This window comes from Carassius gibelio, chromosome A24 (assembly GCF_023724105.1).
Source record: "Carassius gibelio isolate Cgi1373 ecotype wild population from Czech Republic chromosome A24, carGib1.2-hapl.c, whole genome shotgun sequence".
In the NCBI taxonomy this organism is placed as follows: domain Eukaryota; kingdom Metazoa; phylum Chordata; class Actinopteri; order Cypriniformes; family Cyprinidae; genus Carassius; species Carassius gibelio.
This window is the reverse complement of record NC_068394.1, coordinates 14,207,722-14,220,817: the sequence shown is the minus strand read 5'-3', so window position 1 is coordinate 14,220,817 and position 13,096 is coordinate 14,207,722. Positions and strand designations below refer to the sequence as shown.

The 13,096-nt window shown below is 44.9% G+C and overlaps 1 protein-coding gene across 6 annotated transcripts in view; it reads right to left on the bottom strand.

Moving 5' to 3' along the window:
- Positions 1-454: 454 nt before the first annotated feature.
- Positions 455-13,096, bottom strand: part of LOC127946136 (dnaJ homolog subfamily C member 13) — a 38,452-nt gene continuing 25,810 nt past the window's right edge. For 5 of the 6 annotated variants that reach the window (XM_052542450.1, XM_052542452.1, XM_052542453.1 and 2 more), the window contains 23 exons: positions 12,628-12,829; positions 12,418-12,533; positions 12,121-12,199; positions 11,911-12,046; positions 11,646-11,830; positions 11,445-11,519; positions 11,248-11,367; positions 10,733-11,128; positions 10,516-10,629; positions 7,223-7,339; positions 6,938-7,115; positions 6,764-6,855; positions 6,581-6,680; positions 5,211-5,285; positions 5,008-5,120; positions 4,729-4,898; positions 4,598-4,640; positions 4,019-4,192; positions 3,762-3,941; positions 3,507-3,647; positions 2,942-3,085; positions 2,758-2,857; positions 455-1,340 (listed from right to left, as the gene is read on the bottom strand). In XM_052542450.1, coding sequence (XP_052398410.1) covers positions 1,246-1,340; positions 2,758-2,857; positions 2,942-3,085; positions 3,507-3,647; positions 3,762-3,941; positions 4,019-4,192; positions 4,598-4,640; positions 4,729-4,898; positions 5,008-5,120; positions 5,211-5,285; positions 6,581-6,680; positions 6,764-6,855; positions 6,938-7,115; positions 7,223-7,339; positions 10,516-10,629; positions 10,733-11,128; positions 11,248-11,367; positions 11,445-11,519; positions 11,646-11,830; positions 11,911-12,046; positions 12,121-12,199; positions 12,418-12,533; positions 12,628-12,829 — 3,145 coding nt within the window. In that variant the 3' untranslated portion in view covers positions 455-1,245. Of the gene's footprint in view, positions 1,341-2,041; positions 2,143-2,757; positions 2,858-2,941; positions 3,086-3,506; positions 3,648-3,761; positions 3,942-4,018; positions 4,193-4,597; positions 4,641-4,728; positions 4,899-5,007; positions 5,121-5,210; positions 5,286-6,580; positions 6,681-6,763; positions 6,856-6,937; positions 7,116-7,222; positions 7,340-10,515; positions 10,630-10,732; positions 11,129-11,247; positions 11,368-11,444; positions 11,520-11,645; positions 11,831-11,910; positions 12,047-12,120; positions 12,200-12,417; positions 12,534-12,627; positions 12,830-13,096 lie in introns of all 6 variants that reach the window. The other variant, XM_052542454.1, reaches the window with a different exon arrangement.

The window sequence follows — 13,096 nt, the reverse complement described above, 5'->3', positions numbered from 1 at the left end:
CTAAAGCATTATGCTGGTCAGTTTAGGTGCAGGACAGTAGATAGAAGTCAATCATAAGTATATATGTCGCCCTCGTGTGGACACGCAATATAATGCATGAACCCTGACCATCAGACTATGCACCTTATTTCTAATGTAAGAACAGATGTGTTTGAACTGAGTGTACTAGTCGGACAGTTATTTATATGTATAAATCAATCCGTTCTGTATTGTTATTGCATTATTTATTTCTGTAATCACAAACACTGGTTAAACAGGTTTGTGCAAAAAGGTTTGCGATATATATTTTTCCATCATATCAAATGAGCCGGACACAATATCTACACACCCACCCACACACACAACAGTATTAGAGAAGCAAACCTGTCCTGATCTTGTGTTTCTCAGTGGTCTGGGAAAACGAGATTCATTCTTCCTTAAAGTGCATCAGAAAGAAAAACAAAAACCCAACAGCTGTGGATTCCCTTTTATTCTTAAAATTTTATGTACAAGTGCAACTGATTTACTTTTTATTAATGTACATTCAATATAGAAAGTTTATGTACGCATATTACATTTAACATTTCACAATTGCACAAGTCTTTCACATACATTTGTAATCAGAGTCAGTACAATTTGTTCTTTCAGACGCTCGCTTTGAGTTGGTCTGTATTTATTCAGGTATAAATAGTCGAGTGCTTTCTGGGGAAGGAAGGTTTTTGTTGGTTACATCACGATGGGATGAGAGACACACCAGGACAGATTTCAAGCAGTGCGGCACATAATCAAATAATCACAGTTTGACAGGTTCCTTCTCAAGGCTCTCTTTCCTTCTGATAGCAAGCACTTACTCCAGGACTTCAGAATAAAAATAAGAACAGAGATGCATGAAGCATTTTAGAAAATGGAAAGTGTGTTGAGACAGGGACATATATGAGTCCAGACATGAGACGCAGGAAGACGAAGAGACTGAAAAGGACAACGAATCAGAGTCAACATGGCCACCACTCATCAACTCACCAAAATGAGACAAAATAAACGCATAAAAATATCTCAATACAAAAGTAAACTATTTTACTCTCCATGGAAAGAAACGATTTACGAGATGCAACTGGATATAAAATGAAAGAGGAATCAGTGAAGCGCTGTGCAGGAGGAGGATGGACGCTCTCTCTCTCTGTCATCTTCTCTGCTCAGGATCAGGATCAGGATCAGGATGGTGGTGCTATGGAGCCGGTCTGTCTGTGTCCAGGTTCGTCTGGTGTTTCATGAGTCTCCGGTGTCGTTGTCTACGGGCGGCGGGACACTCGGCATCACTGTAGAGCCACTGCCTGCTGTCAGATAACCTGCCACTCCTGGACCTGAACACCACACACCATCATCATCATCATCATCAGACAAATCAAGAAGATGTGGAACACACTGCAGAAACAGCTCTGAGCTCTTGTACCAGATTTGGGGAATTTATATATTTTTTTTATGATATCAATTTTTATTCTATTACAGATTTTTTTTTGCATTGGACAAAGTACAATTTTGTTTGTGTATGCTGTCACTTACAGTTCTTAGAAAGAAATTATGATGAGCAAATATTGTTATCGGAAGGTCACATTTACAAAAATCAGAAATGGCCAAGAAAATTGCAATTGGTGCATCTCTAATCAGAAGTGCTTCTCATTAAAAGCTTGTGACGATGTTTGGAGAGTTTCATTCCCATGTTAAAGCAACTTAAATCTCATCACAGATGCAGTGGACACTGAAGCGCTAAAGGCACTGGCAGGTCATGAGCTGCTCACGTGTAAATGAACACAGTGAAACACAGCGCAGATAACTAGTTTAACAGATTGCAGGCTTTGCCACAATTCATTTAACAATTTCAGTTTTATTTTGATTAATCATGTAGGTTTAGTAAATTACATCACAGATGAGGATGAAATGTTCTACTGAATGCGACCTTCAGTGTCAAACACTCATTACAGCGCTGCACTGAAGAGCGGAAACAGATGGAAATGAGCATGAAATGATGCAGAAAGAGAGATGAAGCCATCAGAGGAGAGTCTACCTGCTTTACAGTAATAAAGAGGAGGCTGGGAAAACAGGTGAGCTATTAAAGCCCACTGCGCAGCGGACTGCTGCCCGCCAGGAGAGACGGAGTGGACACACCTGAAGAGAGGGAGAGAGAGAGATAGAGGGGAAAAGAAGAAAGCAGAGAAAGAGAGGAAGCAAGCAGACATCAGGACCAGCAGATGCAGAAAGACCAGACAGTGAGCAGCTCATATCAGACCAGCTCTTGTCAGTACGGGTCAGTGCGAGTAAGTACAGGTCAGTACGGGTCAGTAGTCAGTACGGGTAGTTTTAACAGTAGATGGCACAGCATGCTTTAGAAACTGCTAGCTTTCAGTTCTTGAACTTAAAATAATCTTTCATAAAGTTCAAAAAGATTGATGCAAATTACAAGAGTGTTCACAGTTGGTTGTGTTTACATTAATCTTGTGTCATAAAAGCATAAAAGCAGAGATGCAAGTACATTTAACTACTCAGTTGAACGCAGGAGCGGTCTTTGTGATCATTTGAGTGAGCAGTTAAGAACTAGCCTAGAGCTGCGGTTAAAAACTAAATTCAGAATCGATTAAAGAGAGAACTGTGATGCAATAGGAAATCACAGAATCGATCCATTAATCGATTAATTGTTACACCCCTAGTGAGTAGTAAGAACAGGTATGTACGGGTCAGTATGGTACTGCTCTTCCCTCATACGAGGTGTTGTGTTGGACTCACCTGTCAGGTAACCTGCGGTCTGGGAGTCAGAGATGAAGAGGTCGTGTTTCTGGTCTTTGAAGGCACTCCACACAGTGGAACGAGAGAGGATCTCATTCACCTGAAACACAGCACACACACATCAGTTCACATCACTGGCTTCAGCTCCAGAGGGTTCTGCTGCGCTGCTGGACCAGGAACACACCTGTTCTCCAAACTGCAGGCTGCGGGTCATGGATTTGAGTGCTTTGACGATCTGAGCTTTGGTTGCTGATTGGTTTTCAAGAGTCTCCAACCCGACTCCCTCCAACAGCTTCAGCAGGTACGGCACCAGATCCACTCGAAGAGCCTGACTCCAGACAACATTCAGTCACAGAGTATATTAATAATAATAATAAAAATAACAAATGTTAAGAAATTAATATTGTATTCGGCAAAGATGCATCAAATTCATCAAAACATTCAGTGAAGACTGTTACACTACAAAAAAAAAATATATATATATATTTTTATTTCTAAAGGATCACGTCACACTGAAGACTGGAGTAATGATAAATAAAATATATAAAATTTAAATAATTAACATTCACATAAAACAGCTGTTTTAAACCGTAATAATATTTGACAATTTTACTGTTTTTACTGTACTTTTCAACAATTAAGTGCAGCCTTGGAGAAAAAAACCACAATCTTTTGAATACTAGTGTATAAATGAATCTAAAACAAATTTAAATGAATAAAAAAACCCTGCTCTAGTGTGTTTGCGTCACCTGTGCGACCAGTTCGGTCTGCTCTTGCTGGAACATGCGGTTCAGAGCCTCACAGGCCAGTGCTGCCATATCAGCCCTGAGCTTCATCCCCGTCATCAGCGGCCCGATGGTGTCCAGCGCAGCCATGGAGCGCACACACAGCTGCAGGACACACACACATCACACACAGTCACCTTCACCTGCTGTCTCTCTCTCTCTCTCTCTCACACACACACACACACCGTCACCACATCACAAGGTGTGTTTGAGCTGTACCTCGTTGTCTGAGAGCACGTGGATGAGGCGGATGGCACTCTTGGGCACGGCGTTGTTCTTGTGGCTGAGTGCGGTCAGGACGCGGGGCAGATGTCCGAGAGGAGGAACCTGATCGGCCAGCTGTGTCTGTGTGCTGAAGAGACACACGGCTGCGGTGGTCACCGTCTCCAGAGCCTCACCCTGAGCACAGGAGAACACACCACATCCATACAGACGCTCACTCGTATCAGTGCTGTCTGCTGCAGTCACACACTCACGTTCGGGTTGTTCTTCTCCAGCAGCGTGGTCAGCGTGTCCATCAGCGACACCAGGAACTCTCTGGGCTTGCGTAGGACCCAGCCGGGCTGAGCGATGTAGATCCTCAGGAACACCCCGCCGACCGCCAGCTCGCCCTGACCTGCTCCGTACGGCACAGAGAAATCCTCCGGCAGCTGAGGAACACACACAACAGAGAACAACGGATTTATATTTGAACTCTCTGTTCATCTGTGAATCCTGGAAAATAAAATGCATCACAGTTTCCACAGAAATATTGAGCAGCACAACTGTGTTCAACATTGATGATAATCAGAAATGTTTCTTGAGCAGTAAATCATCATATTATTCTGATTTCTGAAGATCATGTGACACTGAAGACTGGAGGAATGATGCTGAAAATACAGCGGAGCATCACAGAAATAAATGATGGCTGATTTAAACTGGAATAATATTTGATTGTTTTACCTTACTTAAGGTCAAATAAATGCAGAAATATTTTTAAAAATCTCACCGAACTCTTAATTTGAAACAGTACAACAGTAAATCTAAACTGAAGCCCTTAGTCAGCTCCATCTCACCTTCCAGCTGACGTCAGGATTGTCCTTCTGCTGCTTGAAGTGCCTGTGTGAACAGAAGCAGAGCGAGTGAGCAGGAGGAGGAGGAGAGCGGAGGGAAGCACTGATCTGAGGTCAGAGGTCACAGGACTCACTCCAGCATCATCTCTCTGACGCTGGTGGAGACGGTTTCTCTCGAGCTGTCGTTCCAGATCAGCTCAGGGTTCTCGTGGGTTCCCTCGAATATGTGCACCGCCGCCTCGGGGTTATCACGCATGGCGTCCATGAATACGCCCGGCAGGAAGCGCATCAGGGTCAGACGCACCTGAGAGAGAGCAGACACAGGTGAACGAGTGATGAAACATGCAGTGATGCTGGGAATGAGTTTAACTCAAAACAGCGCTCCGATGAGGGAGGAACTGAAGGAGTCTTACCTTGGGTCCCACCAGCTTGTCCGAAGTCATCTTGGAGAAGAGATCAGCCGTCTGCGTGCGCACCTGAGGATGAGTGGAGTTACAGAACAGATCCAGCAGGTAGATCAGCGCACCTGAGAGACACACAGAGGTCAGAGGAGACTGCTCCGAGATCAGCTACTGGAGACGTGTCCACACACACACACACACACACACACACACACCTCTGTTCATGGCCTCAGTGATGATCTTGGTGTTGGAGGTCAGAGCGTAAAGCGTCTCCAGCACCAGCTGACGACCTGCAGATGCACAGAGACACGAGCGTTAGACTAGAGCAGAGAGCAACACTGGAACCTTCAATGATATCAATAGTTGACATTTGCGTATGAGAAGTCAGGGCTTTTTGCAGGCATTATAAATAAAAATAATAACAAACTTTCTGTTGTAGATTTTATGCCCAACTGAACTATTAATGTCAGAACAAATTTATTTATATGGCACTTACAGCATTTCAAAGTGGATATTAAAATAAAATAGAAATAAAGAGACATAAAAGCAATGTAGTTACCTTAAAATAATAAGTGCATGTAAGTGTGCACGTGTGTGTGTGCGCGTGTGAGTGAGTATACGTGTGAGTGGGGGCATATGCATGTCCATATGCATATCCATAGGCATATGCAAGTGTGAGGGATATAGTATGCTTGTGTGTGTGAGTGTGAGTGAAAGTGTGTGCGTGAGTGTGTATGTGTGTGTGCACAATTGTGTGTGTATGATTGTGCATGTGAGTGTGCGTGTGTGTACGTGTGCGTAAGTGTGTACGAGTGTGCGTCTGTGTGTGAGTGCATGTGTGACTGTTTGTGCATGTGTGTTTGTGTAGGAGTGTGCGTGTGTGACTGTCAATGATGAACTGCCTTTAACTATCATTCTGCATTATTGACACACTGTTTCCCTAAGGAATGTTGTTCAGTTGCTTTGACGCAATGTATTTTGTTTAAAGCGCTATATAAATAAAGGTGACTTGACTTGTGTGTGCATGAGTGTGCGAGTATGCTTGTGTGCGAGTGAGCGTGTGTGTTTGCATGTGTGACTCTGTAAGTGTGCGCGAGTGAGTGATTATTCTTGAGTGTGTGATTGAATGTATATGCGTGCGTGAGTGAGTGTGAATGTGAGTGTGTGTGTGAGTGCATGCATGCGTGAGTGAGTGTTTGTGTATAAGTGTGCATGTGTGTGTTCACATGTTTATGTATGAATGTGCATGTAAGTGAGTGTGTTTGTGTACAAGTGAGTGTGTGTGTATGTGTGAAAATGCGCGTGCAAGTAAAAGTGTGTGAGAGTGCATTTGAGTGTGATTAATATGTTTCACTACTGGTGTGTTCCGTTGTTCAGAAAAAATGCCAAATATTTAGATGGTGAGGTGACCTATAGCTGTATTTATTACTAGAAAAAAAAAACTATTATAATGGTTATATTTTATATTAAATATTCAGATTTAGTTTAACTTCAACAAAATTAAAATGAAAAAAAAAATGCCTTGACAACTAACTAAAAAAAGGTTTATATATATATTAGTTCTGTCATGTTTCATTAGTCTTACTGGAGGGTAAGGAGTGCAGCAGGACCAGCAGATTGGGCAGAACCAGAGACTCAGCAATGTTGACCACACAGTCCTGGTTTACTGTGACAGTATTCACCACCTACAGCAAACACACAGTGTTAACAGTGATGATGTTCCGATGTCAGTAAAGTATGAAACACAGACTTGTGGTTTACAGTGTACCTCTAAAGCCAGCTGCTGGACTCTTCCAGCGCCGTGGACCCTCAGCAGAGAGAAGAGCAGCTTGAAGTGACCGATGCACTCCGTCTCAGTGCCTGCGACACACACAAACACACACATCACAAACCAGCCTCTACACAGACACACACATGCATCAGTGTGCTGTGTTTCAGGCACCTGGGTTGTTCTTGATGACGTTGCGGAGAGCTTCCAGCGCCATTTCAGCCCAGCGCAGTCTCTGAGCGTGCTGCTGCGACTCCAGCTTATTAGTCTGCGTCATCGCCATCAGTGTGTGCAGATACTGAGCCTGAGAGCCCACATAGTCCAAGAGACTCGACGCGAACGCTTTCGGATACTGACAAACACACAGATCAGAGTTCAGAGTTTTTGCTGTATTTTTAACAGATAAATGCAGAAGAGATGTTTTGGGATGTTCAGTACAGTAGTTTAGGTGTCTCTCACCTCCAGAGGAAACAGGGGCTGCTCGTTATAAACCCTAACGAAGATCTCTCCCACGATCAGCTCCTTCCTGTGTTCACTGAACAGGAACTCTGAGCCGAAGCTCTTGTCGCACTCTCCCTGCAAACACACAGAGTGAGTGTGATGTGAATCTGACGAGTGTAAACACAGAGTGAGTGTGATGTGAATCAGACGAGTGCAAACACACAGAGTGAGTGTGATGAGAATCAGAGGAGTGTAAACACAGAGTGTGATGTGAATCTGACGAGTGTAAACACACAAGAGTGAGTGTGATGTGAATCAGACGAGTGCAAACACACAGAGTGAGTGTGATGAGAATCAGAGGAGTGTAAACAGAGTGTGATGTGAATCAGAGGAGTGCAAACACACGAGTTTGATGTGAATCTGACGAGTGTAAACACAGACTGAGTGTGATGTGAATCAGACGAGTGCAAACACACAGAGTGAGTGTGATGTGAATCTGACGAGTGTAAACACACAAGAGTGAGTGTGATGTGAATCAGACGAGTGCAAACACACAGAGTGAGTGTGATGAGAATCAGAGGAGTGTAAACACAGAGTGTGATGTGAATGTGACGAGTGTAAACACACAAGAGTGAGTGTGATGTGAATCAGACGAGTGCAAACACACAGAGTGAGTGTGATGAGAATCAGAGGAGTGTAAACACAGAGTGTGATGTGAATCAGAGGAGTGCAAACACACGAGTTTGATGTGAATCTGACGAGTGTAAACACAGACTGAGTGTGATGTGAATCAGACGAGTGCAAACACACAGAGTGAGTGTGATGTGAATCTGACGAGTGTAAACACACAAGAGTGAGTGTGATGTGAATCTGACGAGTGCAAACACACAGAGTGAGTGTCATGTGAATCAGAGGAGTGCAAACACACAAGAGTGAGTGTGATGTGAATCAGAGGAGTGCAAACACAGAGTGAGTGTGATGTGAATCTGACGAGTGCAAACACACAGAGTGAGTGTCATGTGAATCAGAGGAGTGCAAACACAGAGTGAGTGTGATGTGAATCAGACGAGTGCAAACACAGAGTGAGTGTGATGTGAATCAGACGAGTGCAAACACACAAGAGTGAGTGTGATGTGAATCAGACGAGTGCAAACACAGAGTGAGTGTGATGTGAATCAGACGAGTGCAAACACACAGAGTGAGTGTGATGTGAATCAGACGAGTGCAAACACACAGAGTGAGTGTGATGTGAATCAGATGAGTGCAAACACACAAGAGTGAGTGTGATGTGAATCAGACGAGTGCAAACACACAAGAGTGAGTGTGATGTGAATCAGACGAGTGCAAACACACAAGAGTGAGTGTGATGTGAATCAGACGAGTGTAAACAGAGTGAGTGTGATGTGAATCAGACGAGTGTAAACACAGAGTGAGTGTGATGTGAATCAGACGAGTGCAAACACACAGAGTGAGTGTGATTTGAATCAGATGAGTGTAAACACACAAGAGTGTGATGTGAATCAGACGAGTGTAAACACAGAGTGAGTGTGATGTGAATCAGAGGAGTGCAAACACACAAGAGTGAGTGTGATGTGAATCAGAGGAGTGCAAACACACAAGAGTGAGTGTGATGTGAATCAGAGGAGTGCAAACACACAAGACTGAGTGTGATGTGAATCTGACGAGTGCAAACACACAAGAGTGAGTGTGATGTGAATCAGACGAGTGCAAACACAGAGTGAGTGTGATGTGAATCAGACGGGTGTAAACACACAGAGTGAGTGTGATATGAATCAGAGGAGTGCAAACACACAAGAGTGAGTGTGATGTGAATCAGAGGAGTGCAAACACACAAGACTGAGTGTGATGTGAATCAGACGAGTGCAAACACACAAGAGTGAGTGTGATGTGAATCAGACGAGTGCAAACACACAGAGTGAGTGTGATGTGAATCAGATGAGTGCAAACACACAAGAGTGAGTGTGATGTGAATCAGACGAGTGCAAACACAGAGTGAGTGTGATGTGAATCAGACGAGTGCAAACACACAAGAGTGAGTGTGATGTGAATCAGACGAGTGCAAACACACAAGAGTGAGTGTGATGTGAATCAGACGAGTGCAAACACAGAGTGAGTGTGATGTGAATCAGACGAGTGCAAACACACAGAGTGAGTGTGATGTGAATCAGACGAGTGTAAACACAGAGTGAGTGTGATGTGAATCAGAGGAGTGCAAACACACAAGAGTGAGTGTGATGTGAATCAGACGAGTGTAAACACACAGAGTGAGTGTGATATGAATCAGAGGAGTGCAAACACACAGAGTGAGTGTGATGTGAATCAGAGGAGTGCAAACACACAAGAGTGAGTGTGATGTGAATCAGACGAGTGCAAACACACAGAGTGAGTGTGATGTGAATCAGATGAGTGTAAACACACAAGAGTGTGATGTGAATCAGACGAGTGTAAACACAGAGTGAGTGTGATGTGAATCAGACGAGTGTAAACACACAGAGTGAGTGTGATGTGAATCAGACGAGTGTAAACACACAGAGTGAGTGTGATATGAATCAGAGGAGTGCAAACACACAGAGTGAGTGTGATGTGAATCAGACGAGTGTAAACACACAGAGTGAGTGTGATATGAATCAGAGGAGTGCAAACACACAGAGTGAGTGTGATATGAATCAGAGGAGTGCAAACACACAGAGTGAGTGTGATATGAATCAGAGGAGTGCAAACACACAGAGTGAGTGTGATGTGAATCAGACGAGTGTAAACACACAGAGTGAGTGTGATGTGAATCAGACGAGTGCAAACACACAGAGTGAGTGTGATGTGAATCAGACGAGTGCAAACACACAGAGTGAGTGTGATGTGAATCAGATGAGTGTAAACACACAGAGTGAGTGTGATGTGAATCAGATGAGTGTAAACACACAAGAGTGTGATGTGAATCAGACGAGTGTAAACACAGAGTGAGTGTGATGTGAATCAGACGAGTGTAAACACAGAGTGAGTGTGATGTGAATCAGACGAGTGTAAACACACAGAGTGAGTGTGATGTGAATCAGACGAGTGTAAACACACAGAGTGAGTGTGATATGAATCAGAGGAGTGCAAACACACAGAGTGAGTGTGATGTGAATCAGAGGAGTGCAAACACACAAGAGTGAGTGTGATGTGAATCAGAGGAGTGCAAACACACAAGACTGAGTGTGATGTGAATCTGACGAGTGTAAACACAGAGTGAATGTGATGTGAATCAGAGGAGTGTGAGGAGCAGTGAAGGATCAGGAGCAGCGTCTCACTCTCTTGATGCTGCTCTCCTGCTGCTCCTCTAGGAACTCCATTAGCTCCGCTCTCGTCCCATTGTTCCAGATCAAGTACGGGTTCTCTGAGTTACTGTTCAACAGCTTCAGCACCTGGAGAACCCACAGAAGAAGCACAGATCAACACACAGCCACTGTCCATCTGTCCAGTCTCTCTTGAGTCTCTGTGTGAGCACTGAGGGGTGCTCCTCTGTACCTCTGCGGGCGAGCTGCGGCCCAGTCTGCGTGAGATGTAGGGCGTCAGCATGGCAGCCAGACTCTTCCTGATGGCAGGGTTCTCCGGAGGGTGTGCTGCGGCTCCTCCACCATTGAGCTCTCCGGCTGGACTCTCCTCTGGGCTCCGGGCCCCGCTGTACCCCGCCAGCCGCCCGAGGGCCACCACGCTCAACTTGGCCAGACTGTTGCACACCTGCTGCTGGTTGGTGTCGTGGCTGGCCTGCACGCCGCTCTCCTCCAGCGTGTAGTCGTAGCTGAAGAGGCTCGCCAGCAGGTGCCACAGGACCCCGGCCTGATACAGGTGCGTCTGCAGGAAGAAGTCCACCGCCAAGGAGCTGACGCACTCCACCACCAGAGACGCCAAGCGCGGCAGACCCTGAGAGACGGCAAACACAAACACTCGCAGACTCTGTATGAAGACATCACTTATCCACACAAACAATACAACACAGCTCTCTAGTTGTTAGTCAGTAATAAAGAGATGAGTGTTCTTACCTTGCTGTAGTAGAGAATGTGACAAACATCTCTAATAATGTTGGGAAGCTCCACTATCTTCTCTCTGCACTCCTCGAACTGAGCAGCGACGCTGTAGCACCTACAGACGTGTCCACACACCTGAAGAACACCCACATGCACTCAGAATCACACTGTGAGCTCACTGCATGTGTGTGTGTGTGTGTGTGCTGATGTACCTGCACTGCCATGTCCTCCGGTCTGCTGGAGGCGGTGAGCACAGACACGCAGCGGGACAGAGCCTCCATCAACACCTGACACAGAACACACAAGCCTCATCAACACCAGCAGACAGAGAAGAGAAGAGAAGAGAAGAGAAGAGAAGAGAAGAGAAGAGAAGAGAAGGGAAGAGAAGGGAAGAGAAGTCTACACATGCTGACCTCGATGCCGCTCTCCCGCCGCAGCTCCTCCGCGTTCAGCGCCGAACAGTTGACGGTGTGGAAGGCCAGCTCCGCGGCGGCCGGTAACAGAGCCGAGGTCTTGGAGAACAGCTGCTTGTCACCCGTCTCCAGGGTGATGGTCTTAATTAGCATGGGGTAGCCGGCGTATTTATACGGCTCCAGATCTGAGGAGAGAGAGAGAGGAGATCAGTCTCTGAGCGTCTGCAGATCAGGAGCGGTGTCTGAGAGCAGCGAGGCGTCTAACCCTGCTTGTGTCTGTTGAACAGGATGCTCTGGGCTTTGAGGATCAGGATGATGTTCTCTGGGTCAGGACCGTCCACGATACGAGCCGATTTGGTGCAGAGGAACTCGTAGGCCTTGTTGACCTTCTCAAACATGTCCTGAGCACACACACACACACACAAAGTTTAGAATTCATTCAATGATAATGACACTCATGAATTGTTGTACATACCCTGCCCTCAGGATTTTTGTCTGGATGGTATTTTTGGGCCAATCTGAAGTAAGCTTTCCTTATTTTACTCTCTTCATGCCTTTAAAAAAAGCAACAAAGATTACAGTCAATAATCACTACTCTCAGAACGAGAGATGTGTATTCTGCATGTAAAAAGAGGTTAAGCAATCAAATAAATTAATACACATATAAAAGTCTTAAGGGTCAGAATGCAATTAAATGTTCACGTGAAACTAAACAATGACTGGTTTTGGAAGTGCAAAAAATGAAGTACTACAAAAGAAAAGAGAGACTCACTGTCCCTGTCCTTTAGGGAGGTTCAGCACTTCATAGGCGTCATCCACAGACATGGAAGGCGGCTTCTTCTCCACCTCTCTCTTCCAGGCGTCCAGAGTGTCCTTCAGCAGCTTCACCTGCAGGGGGCAGACAATCACAGGTCTTCACATCACACAGAGCGTGGAGCTGGGCCATCAGTCACAGTGTGTGTGTGTGTGTGTGTGTGTGTACCGGGTCTCGTATGGGCCAGTCGGGGAAGCGTGTGGAGTCACACAGGTGCCGCAGGTAATAGATGTTGCAGAAGAGCTCGTTGTCCAGCTGAGGGAAGCTGACCACAGGAATGGGACAGTACTGATAGAGAGCACGAGTGTTACTCTGCAGACGAGGACTGAAGTCTGCCAGATGAGCAGCGATCTTCTCGATCATCAGACGCCTGTCCACACACACCAGGTTAACATTCATCATTTTCATTTAGTTTGATGTGATATACTAAACTAATTAAAACCAAAATATAAATGAATAAAACTATACAGACATGTTAAAACAATAAAAATGTCCAATACACAAAATGACAAACATTTAAAAAAAAACTTAACATGAAACCAAAAACATAATATTAATTAACAAAAAAAAAGAATATAAATTTGTAATAAAGTACAAATAAGTATAGGTAAATAAGTACAAATTTGAAGGTTCAACC